Source organism: Myotis brandtii, unplaced genomic scaffold (assembly GCF_000412655.1).
Source record: "Myotis brandtii unplaced genomic scaffold, ASM41265v1 scaffold125, whole genome shotgun sequence".
Lineage (NCBI taxonomy): Eukaryota > Metazoa > Chordata > Mammalia > Chiroptera > Vespertilionidae > Myotis > Myotis brandtii.
Window position 1 is genome coordinate 8,334,299 of NW_005354385.1, and position 25,092 is coordinate 8,359,390.

The 25,092-nt window shown below is 37.3% G+C and overlaps 1 protein-coding gene across 3 annotated transcripts in view; it reads left to right on the plus strand.

Annotated features, from left to right (window-relative positions):
• KCNJ3 (potassium channel, inwardly rectifying subfamily J, member 3) overlaps positions 1–25,092 on the plus strand; it is a 210,198-nt gene that overhangs the window by 8,342 nt on the left and 176,764 nt on the right. For 2 of the 3 annotated variants that reach the window (XM_014534062.1, XM_005859319.2), the window contains exon 2: positions 2,947–3,163. The exons of the other annotated variant lie outside the window; for it this stretch is intronic. In XM_014534062.1, coding sequence (XP_014389548.1) covers positions 2,947–3,163 — 217 coding nt within the window. The remainder of the gene's footprint in view (positions 1–2,946; positions 3,164–25,092) is intronic. 3 annotated transcript variants of the gene reach the window in all.

Consider the following 25,092-nt stretch of genomic DNA (forward strand, 5'->3'; position numbering starts at 1 on the left):
CTCTCCTCTCCTCTCCTCTCCCTTTTCTTTTCATATACATGTGTATATCACAGTTCCTTGAACAAAAGATTTCTCACTCTGCTTATACAAGTCCAGAGACTTAAAACTATGCATTTTCCCCTTGGCCCCAGAAAATGTCTGCAATTGCATCAGAATTAGAAAAACCCAGATTAGAATTTTTTGTAAGCCTAGAGTAGAAGTATATGCTTCTGAAAATGTATTCTGTAGGCATATGTAGGTTTCTAGAACATCATAGGTGTTTGATTGAACATAAACTTGCTCTAACCAGGAGCTCAGATTTTAAACAAGTCCATGACTCCAAGCACCTTCCAACTAAAACCACATCCTCCTCTCTTATAAATAAAAAAGCATTCTATTTAATCCACAGTGATTAATAGGTTTCCCAGTCTATAATAAGTGAAGAAAGCAAACAAAAATCGGGGAGGTAAGAAAGTTGAAATATTTGATTGTCTAACATAAAGAAGACCTAAAGATAAAATTGGGGATATAGAGTCTCTGAGTCATTTAAAAGAAGGGTAAATTAGATAGTATCCACTGGCAAATACTTTTCAATTAATACGTAGGGAATTTCACTTACTTGAAAAATATATAAACATGGAAAACATCTTTCAAAGCAATGTAATGTTACTACTTTATCTACAGTGCCACGTAAGAGGTACAGTGTCAAGTTTTTCCTACCAATACTTGGATAGGACATAAAGCATTGGTGGTGGTGGGAGGGAAGGTATAATTTTGAGTATATAGGACAGATTTCTTTTAAATAAGAAAGTATATGGAGTTTGAATAGAGCATTTCCATGCATATTTAAGTCTAAATTACCTATATGTGAATAAACTTCTTTGCTAAAAACAAAATATTTCTTACTCTTGGTTGGCATTCTCCTGATAGACTGCCTACCTGGTATTTCTAGGCTACTTCTTTTCATGGGTTGTTGGATGATCAGTGAATTTAAAAGTTAATTACTTACTCAAAAGCTTTTAGAATGAGGCAAAGGCTTAATAGCAAATATATACAAAAAAGGAAGATGAAATTTAATTTTGAGGTACATATATAATCATTAGAAAAATGTATCTTCTTTGGGGAAAATGATTTTTTAAACAAATGGGAAATTGAGTTTTTATAGAATTATCTTTGTGAACACTTCCATTTAGTACTGAAAATTCAGAGCTTAGAATAGTTAATAAAATTACCAATATCTGTTTATCAATTATAAACATCAGAGTACCACCTTGTGTTTATATAGCACCTGTTTCTTAGTAGATGAGATAACAGTGAGACAGGGTTTTTGTTTTGATTTTGGCTTTTACTGTGTTATATTAATCAATACTTATACAACTGTGTAGTTGAAAAGAATCTGGTCTCATCCATATTTTACTGGGTTGAAGACAGGTTCAGAAACATAGGTGACTTCTACTAGCCCAGAAATACCCAGTTTTCTCTAATATTGGTTGGTAGAACTGCTGTTTTTATTTTTGCACTATCAGGTTTTTTTCATGGATTTTTCTTTCTTATCAGTAATCTCTTTCATGTCTTTTTTTTTAATGAACCACTCACAAGGTAGAGAAGATAAATAGTCTCAATATTTTCATTGGATTTTTTTCTACACAAATAAAAGTCCTGAGTATCATTAGTTAGAAAAAAGCCTCTGAAATTCTGCTATTGAAACTCTTTGTGGCACTTGCTGCCGTACAATTGCCCACCAATTTGAAACTCTTGGTTCTGTTTTGCAATAGAGTACATCTTCCTAAAGCACATTTCTCAGTGTTTTCACGCTCATCTATTCTACATAAAAAGCCAATGTATTTCTTGGAATTTTGAAAGTAAGGGTTTTGTCTTCCAACTACCACTTCATTGGACAGACATGTTAACAGATTCTGTGATTCTATTTTGTTCATTGAATTAGCTTTGCAAAGAACCTGTTAAATGTTTCCAAGCCCCATTTCACAAACAGCAAGCATCATTATATAAATTAAACTTTAATATTTGTTTATATATGATCCTTATGAGTAACAGACACGGAAAATAAAGTAAAAATGAATAGAAAATAAAAATAGGTTTACTTTCGTGGTTTGCTAATTTTAAATAGTTGCATATTTAAGTTTCAATAAGGCGTACAGTGATTTATGCTGATTGATATTGGATGCCGCTGCCTCATGAAAGTTTTAATAAACCATAAGTTTATCCAATATAGATTATTAAATGGCATTTTGGTCTTAAAAATTTCCCTTCAGCCCAATTTTGTACACTACTTTAAAATTCATAAAATAAATAGAGAAGTGAACAACTTAAATGCAATTTATTATTAGGAGTTTGAAAGCCATTAAATAATAGCATCTGCCTTTTATTTTTACTGTGAACTGTTGTGTGTGTACATAACATAATTTAATATGGTAACATCTTCACTCTTCTATTTTATATCTATTTGTTGCTTTTCAAAAGTCCTGGAAAATAAATTCTTAAGTTTTGCTTTGTAATAATGAAATAAATCTCACTTTAAATTTTGATCAACCTTCTTCAGCTTTAACAAACTCCATAAGAATTGCCTGCTTATTTGCTTTCTGAGAAAATATCTGGCATGCAATGGGTTCCCATGCAGCGATTTATGTCAAGAAGTAGCACATGTACTTTCAGTTGCACAGTTTGTCCTAACAGCCATTGTTGGACCAGGCATTTCTCCAAAGCTCATGAGTTAGGGAATGGTAATTATAGTAAGTCGTATATTATAAATAATGCATGGATGTCCCGCATGAGCTATGTGGGATTTCGGCCCATTTGCCAGAACATAGCTGCATAAAGATTTGTTTGGAGTTTGTTGCTGATGATTGATAGTGCAGAATGTTGGCAATGATGTAAATTACTGTTAGGCTGCCTTGAAAATTTCAGTGCAAGTGGTGATTTCTTCTCTTTTTCTGTGTGCTTGTCTAGTCTCGGCAGACACCTGAGGGTGAGTTCCTTCCCCTTGATCAACTTGAACTGGATGTAGGTTTTAGTACAGGGGCAGATCAACTTTTTCTTGTTTCCCCCCTCACGATTTGCCACGTGATCGATGCCAAAAGCCCCTTTTATGACCTATCCCAGCGAAGCATGCAAACTGAACAGTTCGAGATTGTCGTCATCCTAGAAGGCATTGTGGAAACAACTGGTGAGTAAAAACAGAGATATACCATCACGTTTCTTTATTTCATAATGGCATTATGTTATATGCACAATGCTTGTCACGAATTGGGTTAAATTTCTCAGCTCACAATGATGAAAATGATGACTTGCCTCTTATTTCTTTGTAATATTAAATTGATACTTTTAATATGAAGATTTGCTGTGGTGATGATTGCAGATGTAATATTAACTCAGGAATACTCACTGCAAAAAAAAAAAACGCAACTGAGATGACTCCTTAGAAATGATAATGATGTTCTGTTTTTATTACAGTCTTGGATTTTCTATAATCATAATTTTTCTTTAAAGACTTAAGGTTAAAGTAAATTCTGCATAATTAGTGAGCAGCCTGGACTCAGCATGCACATTCTTGCCTTGGGGATGGTGATTCAGGGTGTCACTGACAGAGCTTTGATATGCTGCTATGTGCAACCTCAATGGAAAATTCCTGTGTGTGTGTGTGTGTGTGTGTGTATGTGTGTATGTATGTGTATGTGCGTGCGTGCACGGGCACATGTGCTAAAGCAGCACTTTAATGTCAAAATGGGTCAGTCGATTTCCCCAGATGAACCTTGACCAAAAAAAAAATTAAAGCATATTTTTTTCTTCTTTTTTTGCTTTGGGATAAGCTACATGCTGTGTGTTATTTGTTAAGACGCAATGTAGCATTGGTATACCCCAATTTTCTATTCTCTAAGGAGAGTAAAATTGTCAAAAGGAATGAAACAATAATTAGAGTACTTTGTTCGGGGCCTGAACATTGCCTAGTTGGTTTGGAACCTGAAAGGTGTCTGAGAGGAATAATATACTATCCACGTAATTGTATACATATATGTATGTATATTGTGTTGTACCCTTTCTACAAGTAATGAGAAAGAAAGACATATTTTAGCTCTCAATATTGTTTTAACAATCTTAAAACGCTAGTTATTATGCATAAACTATAGTACTATAGAAAATAACATAGGCAGTAACATGGAAACATTCAAACTTCAAAGCCAGGTGGGAAACTACATAATCAAATATCTCTCACCTTTGTAGAAAGCTTTGTTCAAGGAACAGGGTGAAGAAGGCATTGCAATTTTTCTACACCTGTCAAATAACACCTCTTTGAAAATTGGGCAATATATGTAATCTCTATAAGTGTTTCTTTCTCTTTAAAGCATGAATCATAAAATAACCACCTTGAAGCTGTTTGTTATTTTCTAGCATTCTATTATAGTAATGACTTCAGTTTAAACATTAAGATTTTTAAGAACAGTGAGTAAACAATGAACTCATCAATCTATACCGGAAATTTGATTTCTGTAGAATATTTTATGGTTTAAGTCCTCTATTTAGTTTTTTAACTTAATATTTAAATGATACCATAGTGTATTTCTAAAATGCCATATGTTGATAAAGAATACAATCAATTTACAAAGGCTTTTAATTTAAGAAAATCTTTACATTTAAATTTCAATTTTTAGTCATCTTATTTATTGAAGTAGTCATATATTGTTAGAACTTAAACAGCAGAAGTTGCAATTTTTATTGGTGTATTTCGTATATGCTTCTGTCTTTGACACACCTGCTTATAACTTACCAATTGCTTATTATTCTAGTTACTGACACATGAGAAGTTTCTGTTTCACTTGACAGTCCTAGAAGCCTTTCATTAGTTCCATCCACCAACCTATCTATCCATTCTTTTTTCCTGTTTATTGCTAGTTTATGTTTCTTTCTTAAGAATGAGGACATTTTCCTACAAAATCACAGTGAAATTTTAAAACAGGAAATTTAACGATACCATTACTACCATTTAGTTCTTAGAGCAAGGTCAAATATCATTAGTTGTCCTAGTAATTTCTATCCAAGCTATTTCCCCCCTGTTTGAACATCAATTTAAGGATTGCTTGTCTTCTTACTCCCAAGATGGAGTCATTCTTCAACCTTACTTTGTGTTCTTGACCTTGACATACTCAAAAGTACAGGCCAGGTATTTTGTAGCATGTCTCCCCAATGGAATTTGTCTGAGGTTCCCTTATTAATTCTTTTGATTTTTGACTTCTACATGGACATCTTAAGGGAATTTTGAAGCAGATTGCTTTTTAAGTTTACTTATGTATTCCTTATGTAATTAACATGTCTTCATATTTCAAAAGGCCATGGTTAGTATATAATGTCTTACATAAGGTCATTAGAAGTTTTGTAATATTTAATTATTTGTTAGGACTGTAGGTTTTAATATTTCCTCCCACCTCCCTTTTATTTATTTATTTTTTAAAAATATTTTTTTATTGATTTCAGAGAGGAAGGGAGAGGGAAAGAGAGATAGAAACATCAATGATTAGAAAGAATCATGGATTGGTTGCTTCTTTCATGCCCCCTACTAGGAATTGAGCCACAACCTGGGCATGTGCCCTGACCGGAATCTACCTATGATCTCATGGTTGACAGGTTGATGCTTAACCACTGAGCCATACCTGCTGGGCCCTCCCGCCTCCCTTTTAAATCAAAACAATAACAAAACAATAAACTGACAGAGAACGCTTTTCACAGAAAATATGAAAACTTAATGGAGACTGAGTTTCTTAATTAGATATTTTCTTTTATGAAGAAGAGATTAAAATCTGCTTCCTCTTAACCTCTTAATTAAGCCTGCTTTCTAGATCTAATATAGCAAGACAAACAGCATAAATATTACTCACAATTTATAGAAATTATATCATGGAAAATTTATCTGACATTTCATTTGTGTATTTTCTCTAATTAAATCCCATACTGTTTCAGATTCTATCAAATATATCTATATTTTCAGACTTCCCTGAGCCTTATAAAAATAGCATAAACATTTTTATGTCTATTTATTATCTTAGTAAAATTTACATAGATTCATTTTTAAGGATGTTTCATCCTCTATCCCAGGGGTGGGCAACCTTTTTGTGAGTGCATGGCAAAATCTCTGACTCAAAATTCTTCTGCGTGCCAACCCTAATTTTTTGAGAACATGTTATGCCTACTTGATATCTCTTAAGGTGTATGTATGTGAAGAACCTTGAAGAAATAATAAAATTCATTCGAGCGACAAAAACACAGTATATGATGATGAAAAATGCATTTATTTTTTAATGTATACATGTACACTGATAGTCCGACAGAAAACTTTATGACTCCGTTTGATATTATCAGTGGGACTTTTGCTGCTGCATCACTGATGACAGAGATTTTACATCAGGTTTATATTTCGTGACCTTCAGAGATATGCATGAGCTACTACTTTCATCCAGCAGGCTACTCATATTATGAGACGTAACAAAATTCATCACTGAGAACAAAGATTCACAAGCTCACAAGCGTATGTGGATGAAACCAAACACTGGTCGGATCTAGGAAGGCAAAGAGAATTAGGCAGAGGCATAGAAATTGCTCTTCCCCTCTCTCGTCAACCCATGTCTATGGTCTTTAAGATAACTTGTTATGTAAAATTATTTATTTATCTAAGATGCACCTACACTGAATTTATCTGAAAAATAAAAAAGTCGGTTATAAGAAAAAAATTGTAAATGGAAGATTATAAGAGAGGGTTTCGCATGTCAGCAGGTTACTGGCGTGCCATGTTTGGCACGCGTGCCAGGGTTGCCCACCCCTGCTCTATCCTCTCATTCTCAATATTTTACTTTCTCCTAATATTTATTGCTTAGAATAAGACAGATGAAATCTTTCAGGATATTCTGAGACAGCAGTAATACCCTTTTTACCCTTTTTGTAACAGCCTGTGAATAAACACTTACTCAATGTAACTTCCCATCATACTTAGCATGAAAATACTAAGGTTTTAAAAAATCATGTGTTCATTCATTAGACAAGTACTTGGGTGTATACTGTGTGCTCAGAAGTGTTTGAAATGCTGGCGATACAGTGGTGACCAAGACAGGCAGAATCCATTTCCTCATGGAGGTTCTATTCTAAATGGAGGAGGCAGACCACAAAACAACAAAAAAGCAAGATATTATAGATAAAATGTCTTAATAATGAAAGACAAAACAAAACAAGGTTATGGGGAAAAGAGTACATCCCAGGCTACTTCAGATTGACAAGGAAAGTCTTTCCAAGGAGGTGACACCTCAGAGGAGACCTGACTGTCCAGAAAGATCTGGAGGCAGAGCTCGGCAGGCCTGGTGAAGGCTGACAAGGGCTCCGAGCTGGGAATCAGCTTGATTGATTCCAGGAACTAAAAGAAGGTGGAGGTGGTTGGAGCAGATGAGCAATGTGAAGAGTGGGGTGAGGAGAAGGCAGAGGGGCGGAGGGGCCGCCTCTTCACTAGATGATTGCATTGCACCGACAGGAAGTGGGAAGATTTGATTAAAAAGCAAAGCCTATATTTATATGAAAGTAATAATTTAGTAATCTAAACTGTATATAACAAAAAAAAAATAGAAACACTTTTTTTTTTCATGGAGTATATTTAACAGTGAGTGACCCTAATGTGTTGGAACTGAATGCAGTTTAGATTTCCACTTTTTATTGTATTGATGCTAACACCCACCTCATCCCCACTTCCCCCCAACACACACACACACACACACACACACACACACACACACACACACACACACACACCTGCATGCGCTCACTTCACAGCAGTCCTCTGACAAGAATCTGCTTATCTCATTTAGTTTCTGCTTCTTCCGGCTCCCGTGGTCTCAGCAGGAGTGGTTGGAGTGGAGGAATGGGAGATGAGAAATTAGAAAATTAGAAGCTTTCTAATTTCCTTGAAAGTTTCAACTTTCAGCTTGGGATTCACAATCATTACTTGCCCCGCCCTCCTTGGATCGGATGCACCCATTGTTGCCCTCCTTGCTTCAGATGAGGTGGATTTTCACTCCCAACAAAGAACACAAGATTTGCCTCTTCATTAATAACCTTGACCTCATCCAACACATTCCTGGGAACAGGTTACCTCTAACTCCTGCTCCCTTTGCTTCTTCTCCCAGGAGAGAGAGCACTGCTAGAGGCAAACAGCGTAGCAGATTTGGCTCATTAGAACTGGATGCTTTCAAACTTCAATCTGCTCTCTGCTGCTATTTGGCAGTCTGTTTAATTGTCTTTTCTGTACTCCCCGGCTCTCTCCCCATGGGAGCTATTTTAGACCTTGTCTCTCTTTCTGTGCCCCCAGTCCCAGCTGTCCTATCCCTTCCTTGGCATATCATCTCTCCACCTAGTCTATCAAAAATGTAACACTTCAACTTTTATATATTTCTTACTCTCATTAATCCTTCTCTCGTAGTTTTTTTTTCTTTCCTAGTGTTTGTGGGGGAAAGCATCTTTATTCTCTAAAACCATCTCCTTTATAACTAGTTACGTTGTGACTCAAGCTCCAAAACTTACCAATACATACCTAATACTTAAAATCCCATCCACTCTATTTGCTTTCAAACATTTCCGTGTTTTGTTTTTTTTTGTATGAAAAAATACAAAATCTCATTATTTGTCACTTTATTCTCAAGGTGGTTCCTGGGATTCAGAGACACCACATTATCCCTCTCCCTTTATAGTTTCCAATTGTTCCTTATATACCGTATCATTGCCCCTTCCTAATCCTCCTCTCTGATGTTTCCTGTATCTGTCCTTGTCTTCTTTTCCTTAGTATCTAGATACTTGCCTTTTTCTTTTTAAAAATATTTTTGATTGATTTCAGAGAGAAGGGAGAGGATGAGAGAGAATCACAGATTGGCTGCTTCCTGCACGCCTCTCCCCCAGCCCCCAATGGGGATTGAGCCCACAACCCTGGGCATGTGCCTTGACCCAGATTCAAACCGTGACCTCCTGGTTCATGAGTCAGTGCTCAACCAATGAGCCACACTGGCTGGGTGCCTTTTTCTTTTTTAAATGAATTCTCAAAGTACAAATTCACCATTCCTGTGGAACCTCCTACCAGCTATGATCTTATAGTTGCTATTCATTTTCAGGGCATTTTAATTTAGAGTCAATTTGTCCAAGTGCCAAGTCATCATTTAACCTTCAAATTACATCCTCATTTGGAAAGTTTGTCTGTATCAGAGATTGCAGTTTTAGCCCAGACTTCTTCCCACACCATTTCCAATTAGTTTGTTCATTCCACAAATACCTACGGAGCACCTATTACAGGATACACACTATTCTCGACCATAGGGGACACATTTGTGCCCTTGTGGGTGCATATATTCTTTTTTCTCATTTTTAAAAATTAAATTTATTGTGGTAACATTGAATAACATTATATTATTTTCAGATGCATAAGATTATATAGTTCGACATCTTTTTCATGCTGCCCACCTGAAGACTAGTTTCCTTCAGTTCCCATATACTTGACTCTCTCTTACCCACTTCACCCTCCCTCTACTTTGTTTCCTCTCTGGGTACATACATTCCTTATTGAGAAAGCAGACCACAGAATGAAGTAGTGTTTCACCTAGAATGTGAGAAAGTGATGCGTGCTGTGGGAAAAAATAAAGAAAGTCAAGAGAGAGACTGGGAGTGTAGGGAGATCAGGGTAGGCTGCAGGGAGAAGGGGACATTTGAACTCAAACACAGTGAAGAAAATACCTAGGAAAAGGGCATTCCAGGAGGAAATATCAGTAAATGCTCCAAAGGAACCAGGTACCTGGCTGTTCCTTTCTCTAAGTTCCCAAAGTCTCTCAATTCAACTGTTCCTCTTTAAGCCTGCAACATGTACTTCTAAATCACAGCAGCTGTCTCAGGAATGAGTCCCCGTCTCTAGGATCTCTGCTTGCATGCAGATTGTGCAGTACTGCTCGGTAAATTTTCTTAACAACACTCCTTTCATGATATACCTTTGTCCCCAAATCCCTAATGACTGCCAAATCCAAATGCTTTTATTTCTTCCTGAGAAAATTAGGCTGCTCTTCCTCATGTAATGTCTGTCCATACACTGATGCTCATTCTTGGTTTCCGTGTCTGTAATAATACAGGACCATGTAAGTTTGTCGGGCCCTTTAAGAGGAATATCTGGGACTCCAGCAGCTTCCATGTCACTCAGCCACAATCCCCACTGGTTTTTATAGCCCAAAGTTATGGAGACTTCTCTTCCAAGCTCTGGACCCCTGGCCTAGGGATCTGGTGTGGGGCTGGGGCCCCCTGCTTCTCACAGGGGGCCTTAGAGATATCCCTCTCAATTAAATAAATGCCATGTGTGGTGTTGGATCAGCCTGTTCCACACTTCTGCCCCTCCTACCAGTCTCATGGGGCCCCCTGCTTCTCACAGGAGGCCTTAGAGATATCCCTCCCAATTAAATAAATGCCACGTGTGGGTGTTGTTTCAGCCTGTTCCACACTTCTGCCCCTCCTACCAGTCTCAATGTGCTTTCTTCTTTACTTCTCTAGTTGTAGGACTTCCATTCCTACAACCAGATTTCAGCCAGATTTCAAGAGGTTCTGAATGATGGTTATTCTGTATTTTAGTTTTAACTTTGATGTGGTTGTGGGAGATGGCGAGTACCAGCGGTTACCTGCACTGCCATCTTGGTTTCCCTCTGGATTTGTTCTTAAGGAGAGTGAGAAGGCCACCCTAAAGGACATAGCAGGAGCTGAGACAGGAAGGTGAAGCAGAAGCTCATCAGCAGGGAAAGGGGAGCTGGGCATTCTGGCCAGAGAAACAGTAAGTGAGAATTCATTTTGTTAGAGGAATCACATGATTTGGTACAGTCAGAGCACAGAGGAGCGGAGCGGAAGTGGCTGGAGATGAGCCTATCCCTGAGTCATAATTATACCTAATTCTTCAAGCAATAATACCCTTGAATGATTTTAAGCAGGAGAATGCCATGATCAGATTTGTTTGATAGAAAGATCCCTCTGGCTGCAGGTGGAGGATGGATTGAGTGGGGCTGAGACCGGAGACAGACCAGTTATTAGGCTGTTACAATAGGCCAGACCAGAGGTAATTGGGTCCTGCATGGAATTGTCTGGCTCAGGCAACTATGTGATTTTTGAAAATAATGAGAAAAGCCTCTAGTTTAAAGCTATTACTTATGATTAACCAGGAATAGGAAAAAGGGCCACAGGATCCTTCCCACTGAGGTTCCACAGGCTATTTAAAAGAAGTCAAGACACCCAAAAATCAAAAGACAAATTGAGAAAAAATGAATAAAACAGCACAAACAAGCTATTGACTCTTCTTATTAGTGAAAAACATTTTCAAATTTTCTAATGAATAAAGCACAGAGGAGAGCTCAACTTGTGAATAATTGAGATGTGCTAATAATTTTCCTCCTGAATGATTCCACAGTATTTAGCTTTATTAACTGTAATGAATCATTACTCCTTAGTGATCTGTCAGAAGGTAGTGATCAGCAAACCCCCTAGTGTTATTAAATGAGGTAGCACTCTCCTGACCATTGGAAATGTTATTCACCCCTCCTCACTGCAGTTCTGAGTCATTAGCCTGTGAGCTCTTTATACTTGGGGTAGCCAGGCCCTAAATCAGGGGCATCGATGGGTTGTCTCTCTGGTTGCCCTGTTTTTGCCCAGATTGATGTTACTTTTTTAAGTAATTGCTGCCATTTCAGAAGACATTCCACCTCATCAGATAAAAGTTCATGGCATATGGATATGTATATATTAGAAATCTCAAAGTACCTTCCTCCCAGTAATTTTTATTATTATACATTGATTAAATATTTATTGCTTCCTAATTATGATACTTTTTTAGAGATCCTTTTCAATAAGTCTTTGAGTCAAAAGAAAACCAAAATTTTTTTGGGGGGGTGTATTGATATTTTTTAATTTAAGGCAACTTTTTATGACCAATTCCTAAATAAAATCCTACCCCACCATTCTGTTTTAATAGTTCATTGTAGAAATTTTCAACGGATTTTGAAAATTAATGCCTAAATATTGAGGCAGGAAATAGAGTGGCCAACCATCTCGGTTGCCCTGGGACTAAAAGGTTTTCTGGGCCAGGGGGGCTTTCAGTGCTAAAATCAAGCTGGGATGGTTGGTCAGTTAAACCTTCCTACATCCCGGTTTCAGTTTAATTGAGAAATTTGAATTATTAATAGTGGAATAGATCTTTTCAAACTCATGGTGGGTGTTACTCCACTAATTCTCTTACTCTGTTTTTGTCAACATTGTCTCAAAACTACATAAAAAGAATATTTTCACTTACATATTTTCTCTATAATTTTATTGCTATCTTTTATAGAATATTTAATTAATGAAACGTGTGGTTTGGGGTTCAGATTTCTCCTGGGTTCTTGTCCGACAAAATTGAAGAATAAATTCGTGGACTAACAGATTTCTTTCATAAAAATGTAGCAGTTTATTGAAAGCATATACAGACTCCATCTGGGCAGGGGTGTCCCCAAAGGGGACTCCTTGGGGTGGGGCCCCCAAATGGGAAAAGCCTGCTCTTTCTCTCTCTAATGGGAAAAAATAAAAAATTTGTAATCTGCTGAGTCTCTTTGTCTCTGGGTTTATAAAGGCTGTAGCTCCTTGTCTGAACATGACCTTTTCTAATTGGACCTTTTCCTTAATTTGGGACCCTCGTGCTTTCCTCTGCTACATAGTATTAGTTTCAAAGCTCAGAGCCCACGTGGTGCCCCTCACTCTCCACTTATCTTGCTGGTTGGAGTTGCTTTTGAACTTCCTTATGGCTCTCTCTCAGGTGTCCTGGTTGAGGATGTTTTATTACCCCTCTGCTCTTCCAGCTGCTCAGGTCAGGGCTGCTTTAATTGCTCAGTCCAGAGATACCTCTGTCCTTGGTTTATGGCTGTTTTATTTGCTCAGGCCAGAAATGCCTCCTGGACCCCCACTTCCTGTGTGCCTAATTAAGTTAGCTAGCTAACCCTTATCATTAATACCATCCTTAGCTTCTTAGGATGGAAGTTTCTCCTTTTTTTTAGTAGGAGGTTGGATGGGTAAATTACTGTGAGTGAGGTGAGTTGGACAGTATTGACACTGTATTTGTCACAATCTTGCCTATGGCTGATATGAATAAAATATGTTAGCAAACCTTATGAATAACCTAGTTAATTTTTAAATGTAGGCATAGGGGAATTGTAATTGGGGAAAACAGTTTTGGTGAAGATGTGGCATAGTTCAATGACAAGGAACTTCACATTTTAGACATTAACTAATTCATTTTCAGAGATTTTCAAGGTGACATCCTGGGATGACCTACACTAAGACCCTATAGGATACTTATTAAAAATTTGACTTCTGAGTCCTTGCTTAGACTTACATTGTCAAAATGTCTAGTGCTTGTGGCCCAGGAAATTTGCATTTTAAAAAAGTACCCAGGTGATTCTTTTTTAAAAAAACATATATTTTATTTATTTTTTTACAGAGAGGAAGGGAGAGGGATAGAGAGTTAGAAACATCAATGACAGAGAAACATCGATTAGCTGCCTCCTGCACACCCCCTACTGGGGATGTACCCGCAACCAAGGTACATGCCCTTGACCGGAATCGAACCTGAGACCCTTCAGTCCGCAGGCTGATGCTCTATACACTGAGCCAAACTGGTTAGGGCTAATTCTTATTAAGAAAATAAAGTTTGATAACTTTATTGAATTAACTACTCAACTGCAGTATTTTGGCCTAGTCTGTCACACTGACATTTGATAAAAATGAAGGACAACATAGTTCTTTAAATTTCTCAAGTCTTCAGAGATGAAGCTTTATTTCACTTCAGACTGTGTAGCCAAATGCAAATTAAGGTGGGTAGAAAAGGGTGAAAATCAGGAGTATGAATTAAAATGCATTGCTATTCATCATCATAACTAAGAACAAGATGTTATAGCTATTGTGGAACGTTATGTGAAGATGTAATAGAAATGCCAAACAAGGATGTTAGTACCATTCATTGATGGAGAGAATTCTGATCATTGAAATCTCTGCACATGCATTATTACAGAATACTTTGTGTGGTTATTTCCTGTTTCATAGGAGGGGATGTCATTATGCTTACTGAAAAGTTTCAAAGGACAATTTCCATAATTTTACACTAAGGCTGACACTGGCTACTACACAATATAGCTAAACTATTTGAGGCCTTTTCTTTTTTGATGTTATATTTTGTGGAGATTGCAGAAATGAAATAGAAATATGCTTTTAAAGTAGGAAATGATAAGATTTGAGATCCAAATAGAGTGAGTTTATCTTGACAAATAAAAATTCTAGGCCCAATTTAACAGTGCTTGCTTTGATTAATTATTACATTGTTCCTTCTATGCCTTAGGCTCTGTCTGAAGAAGAGCTAGGGTCATTAACCCATTCCGCTCACAAAGGAGTGCTTAGAACTGAAATTCAAGTGGGAAATCATTGCTGCTGTTGTTATTGTTGCGTTAGAAAATAAATGTCGAATGAGATCAATAAGAAGTAATTTTATAAACTGGGGCATTTTAATATTTACTAATGACGCTGATGGAGAGTCTCAGCATGAGAAGGTCTTGTCTTGGGGCATGGGAGGAGAGAGAGCAATCAATTCCTTGTTGTCCAAGGATGCCATAACCTTGGAGCATCACCCTGTGGTAATTATACACGGGGCGCCCTTGCTGAACCGCTTGTGCCAAAAATATCCTCATCAGCCTGAGGGTAACTCTACTTATGATCTATCCCTGCTGCCACCTTCAGAGAAGAGCCATGTCTAGACCAGGTGGGAGGGATGCTTAGATCTTAAAGGCTTGTGGAGAAAGGGTTTCTTAGTTTCCCTGAAATTAGTGTCAAGCAATTTCCCCCTGTGTCTCTCAGTTAATTTGTAATATGATTTAAGCCTTTATTTTAGTTTGCCTAATTTTATTTTTATTTTAGACTTTTTTGTTATTTGAATTAGAAAACGTTCTGCCATTAGTTTTTAGAGACATCTTTACAGACATCCCCAGCAGTATTTAGTGTGTGTTTTACCTCAACATTTAGACACAGATAGACTCTGGTCCTTTGGAGGAATCACTTTCTTCCAAATGCACGTGATATGAGGGGATGAGTTCGGGAAGGGAAGAGTGCCTGCGGCCTTGGTGACTAGAGAAGGCTTGGACCTGCTGAACCGAATGCATGTCTGTTTGTGGATGAGGTATCAGCACTTTTTAAAGCACTTTTTCTGTGCGAAGGGTTTACTTTCTGACTCATGCTCCTGATTCAGCAGTTTCCCCGAAATGGCTCCAATCCTCCCGTATTTGGCAGCACTACTTAGAGAATGTGGAGAGAAAATGATAGTCTCTTTATATGTGTGTATTTATTCAGATTAGCATTATCAGTTCCAAAAATGTTTTAACATGTGTTATCTGTTTCTTTCTGGTTTTGCTTTGCTCTGCAGTTTCTCCCAGTGGCCTTTTCTCAAATGTGCTTCATTACCATCCATTTTAATTTTTATACAGTAAATGGAAAAATGGGAAGGTTTATTAAACTTATATGGCTATTCTCTTCATTTAGTTATGATTTTAATATTTTATAAACTGTAAATTGTAGAATGGTTGTGCCTCACAATCATTCTTTATAAAGAAGTTCAAGTGTCTTAAGTTTTTGAGGCTAAGATTGAAGACACTTTTTGATCATGGACTTTTTATGTCTATCCAATGTTTTTAAATCAGTTATTGAATATTGTCTAAAAGCTGAATTAGGCTTAACTCTAAAATGTGTCTGAATTGTCAGTGAAGGAAGGGACCTGACCTTTATGGAGTGCCTTCCTATGTTTCAGGTTCAACTAAACCAACAGTACAGATACCAGTTAAAGTATCCGATATTATTGAAGCTACCATTTAATTATGATATGATATCTTCCCTTGCTTGCATATGCTTGGTACAATCTAATATGCTAATTTCACCTTTAAGGGAGCCTTTATTTTCTTTGTAGTAGAAGCCATAATATTATTAGAATGGAAACTATGATTCTGTGAGATAAAACAACTTGCCCATTTTTTTCAAAACCAGTTGGCAAAATAGTCTGGAATATGTTTGTGTGCTTTGAGTGTTATTCTGGCATTCTTCTTATTACCAACAATGTTTCATTTACTTAACTGCATCTCTTGCTTACCTACTACTACTACTACACAATTTATGGTCACAGAGACTGTATTTTGTTAAGAAATGTCAAATGATCTTTTTTTCTCTCTGTTACTTGGCTCTAAGTTTTAGATCAGATCATCTACTTGCCTAGCTCAGTAGAGGGGAAGGTCAGTCAAAAGATTAATGCCTTATAGACGGTATCTTGAACAACTTTAAAAGTTCTTTTCTGAGCAAATACAATAAGAGTGGTGGTTATTGAGATATTCATATTTTCAATAACTATGAATGAAGCAACCTTTAGATATAAAGCACGAATACAGGCACTGGGGACACTATGGTGAATAAGAAACTCAGTGGTTCTCAGCCAGCAAAACCCATAATCCAATGAGAGAGAAAATGCTTACACAAGCAGTGATGAATGGTGTAAATTAGGATGTATACCAGGAGATGGAGGGCAGTGTGAAGGCCACCATCTAGGCTCAGGAAGGTAAGTGGGAGTTAGCCAGGCATAGAGAAATGCAAAGAGTATTATTGAAACACTGTACAAAGTTAGAAGGCCGGAAGTGCAGGAGAAAGAGAACACTTGCTATCTTTAAGGTACTGAATGGCACTCATAGGGTTAGAGGTCGAGTATGTGTGAGGTCACAGGTAAAAGAAGAAGTTGCAGCAGATGGTAGTGGGAGAAGACAGGATAACATAGCAGTTTTTAGTCATGTATGTGTTTGCACTTAATTGTTATGGATAATGGGGGGTCACAGATTTTAAGCATGAACATGACATGATCACAATTACATTCCTGAATAAAAAGTTACTCTGGCTGACCTTGGGGAAGTGTAAAATGGGGCAAACCTGGAAGTGGGTCAATCAATTCAAGTGCTATAGCAGGAATTTAGATGAGAGGTGGTTGCTAGTAGAAATTTGAAGAATCAGCAACCACTTTTGGCTAGGCTGTTGGAGAAACCTTCTTGAAAATTTGAATTAAAACATGTTTTCATTGATTTGAGAGAGAGAGAGATGGGTTGGCTGCTTCCTGCATGCCCCTACCAGGGGGATCAGCGGGCAACCCAGGTATGTGCCCTGACCAGGAATCCAACAGGTGACCTTTTGTGCTTGGGTGACGCTCAACCAACTGAACCACACTGGCCAGGGCAAAAACTTGAATTAAATAAAATTTGATGTTGCCCTTAATGAAGTTTGAAGCCTGAAGATGAAGGAGAGACACTTAAGATTGTAAAAGTGTAGGGTTAGGGGTGCAAAAATGAAGGGAATAGATAGAGGAGTTTCTAAATTCAGATTTGGACCGAAGAGTGTGATGTATAAAGTGGAGAAAGCTGGAAAGATATTGGATATCCTAGGGTGCTAGAACTTCAATTATTAGGCAAAAAAGATCATAGGTCTTTAAGAAGAGAGTGCTATGTTCTGATTTGTACTTAAGTCTGTGTAAAATAGCAATAGTGTGTATTAATAGTGTGTATTTATCATTTTGTTCTATTCTGTGTTCATTTTGTCCTTCCTGGGAAAGGAAACATAGGTTAAATGGATATAACTTAAATTCATTTAGCTTTTTAAATATGCTTTATATCAATGTGATGAGTACATTTATAAATCAGATGATATATGCTCAGTGCTTTGGTAAAAATAAATAGTCTGAAATTATTATTTTAATCCAAAATTTGTTGCTAAAATTAATTTTAAAGAGTTATTAAGTATTTAGAATATTTGTCTTCAAAACACAATCTTTTAAAGATACAGTGATATGAAAATACAATGTCCAATTAAAGTGGGAATCTAAAACCTTTTCTGGAATATATCTGTGAAGATATTTAAAATCATTCAATTATACATGTGTACTCTATAATTTAAAATTAAGTTCTAGAGAGCACTTTTGAATCATGCCCCACTTGTCTTTTAGAATTCTTTAAGAAATAAAATTATAATTGAAGAAAAAGTAAAATCTTAGACATTTGACATGTTAAAATTAGATGACAAATTGTATAGTTATGGATATTATGCTATTAATGACACTGTCCATTTAATAAGATTCTATGAATATCTTAATTGCAAAATATCAATATGTATGTGTCTTCTCATGAGCATACTGAAAGTTAATAAAGAGCTGCTATTATTTGATTTGTGCAGTTATGAGAATAACTTACTTCAATAAATGCTAACTATAGATAAATTCTGCCCCAACTTTGCTTAAAATAAATTTCAAACTTATTTAGGAAAAAAGGTATAGATAAATCAATTATTTATTTTTAAATATATTTTTATTAATTTCAGAGAGGAAGAGAGAGGGAGAGAAAGATAAAAACATCACTGATGAGACAGAATCATTGATCAACTGCCTTCTGCACTCCCCACACTGGGGATTGAGCCTGCAACCCGGGCATGTGCCCTGACTGGGAATCGAACTGTGACCTCTTAATCCAACCACTGAGCCATGCCAGCCTGGCTAAATCAATTATTTCTATGGTTCAAGGATTTTCTTTTGATGTGTCTCCAAGATCTGTCTAAGTTGTTATACATTTCCTGCTTGTGCAGTGGTTCTTACTCTGCACACAAAAGTGAGAATAGAGCATAATCTGTTGAAAAATGTCTTCCCTGACACATTTCATTTTCTGGAACTGTGACAGCAGTTATGTGCCATAGGCATGGGGGTATTGCCTTCCTGCGTTCACTTTGCCATGCCCCAATATAATGTGGTTTCACTTTGGAAAATGAGGATCTTACATGACTGGGAGAATAAAACTTGATGGTAGTGGACACAGGAAATGCTGTGTTACCATTACATTATACATGTAAGGTTTTACTTTACCTTATTTATAAATGTAGGTTAAATGTTCCATTTTAATTTTGTTAACACATACACCTTTAATGTAGAGCTGAGACTTGAAGTGTTATTTGACTCTGAAGAGTTTTTAATGGCTCATCTGGGCTTTTGATGATTCCTTGGGGATATTATTCTGCTGCTTAATGGTCCATGTTTTAAAATAATTTCCTTAGACATTCAAAAATCTTAAAGAAATATAACTTCATTGGTAATAGTCTCAACTTAAGTCATTTATTTTTAAAAAAATGAAATCTTTCAAATTGTTACTGGTTTGGATCACATTCTCCCACTGTCATTTACTAGTCAGCTAATAAGTATTTATTAACTGTTTTCCCCCCTCCCTCTCTTCAAAATTCTCTTTTAGAAATTTGTCTTCAGTTACTTTCTACTTTTTATATCTTGCATCCTCTACCAACTGCTTGGATGTTTTGGGAATAGAGTTTTCTTTGGAAGTTTCCGATTTTGGAAAATGGTAATATACCTCCTCCACTTATCTCTCAAAGAATTCAAATAATGTATAAAACATGTGTTGCAGAATAGAAGTCCTGTATAGGAAAATGTCTCCAAACTCATGTCTTTCATTTTTACCCCCCTCACCCCCATTCCTGCACCACTTATTTAAAAACATGAACTTCCAAGGTTCTATTTCCAGTATTTTTTCTTACAGATACTTGACTAATTTTTTTGTGTCAAAATTTATTTCACTAGTTCTTGACAATATTCTTAACATTTTATTTAACTATTTGGTGTAATCTACAGAGATCTACCAGTAACCTGAACATTAAGTTATGGAAAGAGTATAAACTATTTACAGAATACTGTAAGTCCTTTTATATGGTTTCTCACATTGAAAGTCTGATTGTATTGAAAACTTCTAGAGTGCAGAGGTTATACAGAGTATTGACTTTTTAATATGGTATCTAGAATAGTCTATACCTGCATGGCTAGCTACTGTGGTAGAAAGAATGCTGAGTTAGAATCCAGATCTGCCCTTCACTGGCCATATTATCTTTGCCAAGTCAAATGGTATTCTTGAGTAAAATTTTCCTATTTACAATATATGAGTAATGTTTCTTGTCCTGTTTCTTCTGAGGCAAAGAAAATGTATATTTTTTTGAAATTATTAAATGTGAGAATATATAAAATACGATTTTGATAAATGACAATTACTTAAACATTATTTTCTTATGTCATTTTCATCTTGTTAGTATTTCACTTGTGTCATTATCTCCCAATTATGTTTCTTTAACCCTTATGGTTGTATCAAAAGTTTAATAGCATTTTATGTCATTTTGCATATATTTTCAGGAAAGATACATCTGTGGTTATTGTGACCTCATTTTTTATGACAGTATACTTATAGCCAGTAAAACTGCTTGACATTTTATTTTTATTTTTATAGAAATAGCCTTGCGGTTTCCTTATATCTACTACGTATGTACTTACTAGGGGCCCAGTGCATAAATTAGTGCACCTTGAAAGGACCTGTGGGCCACGAGGCTGTGGTAGTCACAGGGGCGGGTCTCGTTCCATCCTCTGCGTCCCCGCCCAGCCCCTCCCACCGCAGCCTTGCTCCCGCTGCTGCCGCTCCCATGCACTGGTGGCATCGGCCCCGCTGGCATCTGCTGATTGCACGGAGCAATTGGGGCCAGCGCCAGCAGTGGGTGCGAGCCAGCTGCTGCCCCAATCACCCCTCAGGAGCAGGGGGAGGTGGAGAATTCCTCAGGGGTGATCAGGGCCGGCAGCTGGGCACCGGCAGTGGGTGCGAGTGGTGGCTCTGGCGCTGGCTGCGGATGTGAGAGGGGCCAGCACCGGTAGCAGGTGTGAGCGCTGGGCGGGACTGCAGTGCATGGGAGCAAAGAATTTTTAATAACCACCAGAGGTTAGCCCCAATGACAGTGACTGGTGCCCCGCCTTGGTCTGGCGCCCCCACTCACCTGCTCCACCATCCCACCCCAGGCAATGCCCACCATGTTCCACACCCCCCCCCCCAGTGGTCAGTGCACTCATAGTGACCGGTTATTCAGTTGTTGGGTTGTTTTGGTTGTCCCGCTGTTTGGTCTATTTGCATATTAGCCTTTTATTATATAGGATCTTTATGTATTTTATGTACTCTCCTCTAATGCTGGGATAGTCATATAAGTGTCTGGACTACTTTGTATTGATGCCAGTTTGGAAGGGGAATATCTGAAGGATCATATGTTCTCAAAACTTTTGTGATGTATAATAAACCGCTTCCCTATTTATCACACTTTCTGGACATTTTTGTGGTTGGTTCCTGAACGCACTGGAGTAAATCTGTTAGCCTAGTAAAAAGAGTCAGTTTTTGCAGAGTTGACTTGCCTGTAGAAGAATATGTTGCATATTTTAACCTGTCGATTTAAAAACATGTCTGGTGCTACAGAAAAGTGGGCTGTTGAATTTAAGAGATTTAGCACACAGGGTGATTATAGACTTTAGGGTCAGACTACCTGGTTTTAGAGTCTATAGACCATGTATTATTTGCATGATTCTAGGAAAGTTGACTAACTTTCCTCTGCCTTGGTATCCTCATATGGAAAATGGAGGTAGAAATTTTACCTATCTCTCTTTTCTTGAGGAGGGGAAATTAAATTAATGATATCAAAATAAGATAGTAGAGTGAGCATATTATCTAGTATTTAAGTGCCAACCAGTATATATTACTAACTAGAGGCTTGGTGCATGGATTCGTGCACTGGGGGGGCGGGGGCGGGGCTCCTCAGCCCGGCCTGCACCCTCTTGCATTCCGGGACTCCTTGGGGGATGTCCGCCTGCTGGCTTAGGCTCGGTACCCCAGGGATCGGGCCTGAGCCAACAGTCAGATATCCCTCTCGCGGTCTGGGACCCTTCGCTCTTTACCGCCTGCCTGCAGCAGAGCCCGTGATCCCAGCTTCTGGCTGAGTGGCGCTCTCCCTGTGGGAGTGCACTGACCACCAGAGGGCAGCTCCTGCATTGAGCATCTGCCCCCTGGTGGTCCGTGTATGTCATATCGACCGGTCGTTCTGCTGTTCAGTCAATTTGCATATTAGGGTTTTATCATATAGGATTGTTATTGTTATAATAAAAATCATCAGTGTTCCAGAATTCTTAATTTAGCTCATTTTTGAAGACTAATAATGTATTAACATATGTAATATACACTAATTTCCTTAGACTAGTTTTTTAAAAAATTACTGATGAAGGATGGACCTGATGGGAACGCATAATGAAATTTTATTAAGGAGTACCAGAAATGAAGGCTTCCTGTGTCAGCAGGGTTTTCATTGATAAGTGTAAGTTTAACATGATTAGAATGGATTGAAAATTATATTTATTTATGTCAGTTTGGAGGGATTAGCTTCAAAATTTATAATGTTTACAATTAGCTTTGCCAGTCAGACAGAAGAATTCACCTATTCTTTAATTTTTAATGTTATTAAATGTCATAAATTATAACAAGAGTAAGGGGCTTTTCTGTAACTGAGTAAGCCACAGTAATTTAATTAAGTTCCTTTTGAACTGGTCCATGATCCAAATGTAATATTGACTGTTCAGAATAATGGTCTTACATCTTATTTTATCATCATCTATATATTTAGCTCCTAAATGAGCTAGGCCTTTCTTTTTCCATTTTGTTATGCTATATTTTTGAGAGCATTTTTCAATAGCTTAATCATTTTCTAGACCATCACCAGTAAAGCATTACATTGGTGTACAATGACTACCAAAAAAAGTTAATTATTGAGACTTTTCATCATCAATGAGAAGCAAGGATTGGCGACTAATGTGCTACATATCTAGAGCAGAACACACTTATAAATCCGTTTTTAAAAATGGAATGAATAAGAATCATGAATATTTTATTATAAAACAAGCTATAATAAAATATTGTTAAATAAGACTAACTTTCAGAAAGCTTGATTTAAATTTGCAATATATTTTCTCCCAAATAGTGTATGAATTAGGCATGCATGTGGTTGTAAATAGCAGAAAATCCAGCTAGTGGCTTCAGGAGCTGGAGGTTTATTTTTCATCTGTAACAAGATGTTCAGAAACAGGCCGTCAGGCTGGTCCAGCTGCTCAAGGATGTAATCAAAGACCAGACTCCTCCTGCCTTCCTGCGTTGCTGTCTTTAACGTTTGTCTTTCCTGCTGGTTGTCATGTGGCTGCTGCACCGTTAGGCATAATTTCAGATTTACAAGCAGAGAGTAGGGGAAAAAGCCCAATGGGGCTTTCTCCTAGAGAGGCTTTGGTGTTGCATTCGGGAAAGGGCATTTCCTAGGATATTTTCTATTGTATTGGTCAGAACCTCCTCCTACGCCCTTGTCCCAACTGGAAGAGTTTTAGGAATTGAGTATTTTTAGCTGTGCATAATTTCTTGAATTAAATAAGGATTTTTTTTGTAAGAATAACAGTATGGGGGAATAAATATTGTCAGGGGGAAAAAAGGAAACTTAGACAAGTTTTAAAAGTTATTTTGATAAAGCAATATAATGAAAAGTTTTGTTTTTAAATGAAATTTTTTTCTACTTAATTTTAAAAGGCAAATAATCAAATGCAAGAGTTCTATATTTTTTCCCATAAAAGCTGATATAAGGTAGAAAAATTAGTCACAGAAGAATATTAAAATTATTCAGCCTAGTGATTTGGTTTTACCCAAATAAGCAAACATGCATTGCTTTTTTATATTAAACTAGAGGACCGGTGCACAAATTTGTGCCTGGGTGGGGTCCCTTGGCCTGGCCTGCCATCAGGGCCGATGGGGGCTATCTCGCCCAGTCCCCATGGGGGCCTATGGGGGCTGGCCGGCTGGTGGTGGAGGGACCGCGGGAGGGCTCCAGGGCGTGTCCGGCCCTCCCGCCCAGTTCCGATCAGCTGGACCCCAGCAGCAACTTCACCTACCCGTTGGAGTGTCTGTTCCCTGGCATGTTATAGCATCTGGTCAAGTGGTCGACCAATTGGTCGGACACTTAGCATATTAACTTTTATTATATAGGATAAGGCTGAGGTATAAAGAAAGAAGAACAGCACAGGCTTTTTTTCATTGCCTCATTAATTTCGCACCTATAAATACTAAAGCCCATGTAAAATATTATACAAATACCCAACTTTATTTTATCCTTAATTATACATTCATATAAGGGGCTTTTTTCTCCTAAACATATTCTGGTTTGAATCTCATCACAGATTTAAATGTTCTCCCAATAGACTTTTTTAAATCTACAATGTAATGTAAATCACACCCTCCAGTAAGTTACAATTATTCCCTACCTAAGCTATGGTACAATGAGCTTACTGAAAATTGAAATCACATTTCAAAAGTAATTTAGCAATTTTTTAAAAAAAGGAAAAAGTATGCAGTTCATTTAAATTCTCTGTTGTGATTCATATAATGTTAGAGGGATGTGGAATAAAGATGTTCTTTTTAGAGGATGGTATAATTAAATTTCCTCTTGAGTTTGAGGTCAAGGCAGCCTATCCAGATGAAGTGTTTACTGTACTGGAATTTTAAAAGAGGAATAGAACTTACCCAGCACGGAGAGCAAGGGATTGAAGGAGTGATGCAGTGTGGTGTGATTTAGGGAAAGTTATGTGTGTGCCCTTCTATCTGAGACACAAGGTAAGAGATGGGGTTGCCAGATCATGAAGATATTTAGATAGCTGGCTTGGGATTAGCAGAATTCTCAACAGTTTTAAAAATCCAAATTTATAAGCTAAACTTTTCTGTTAAAATTATTAGTTTCCATTGCCTACCTTTTTTTTTTTAGTAATTTTTGCCACAATACCTATACTTGTTTACTGTTTTTGTTGCTTAAAATATATTTTTATTGATTTCAGAGAGGAAGAGAGAGGGAGGGAGAGATAGAAATATCAATGATGAGATAGAATCATTGATCGGCTGCCTCCTGCATACCCCACACTGGGGATCAAGCCCATAATCCGGGCATGTGCCCTGACCAGGAACCGTGACCTCTTGGTTCATAAGTTGACCCTCAACCACTGAGCCATGCCAGCTGGGCCAGTTGTTTTGTAATAAGAGAAGATACCTAGTTAATTAAAGGGAAATCATTTTCTAAAATACAAATGTTATATATATATAT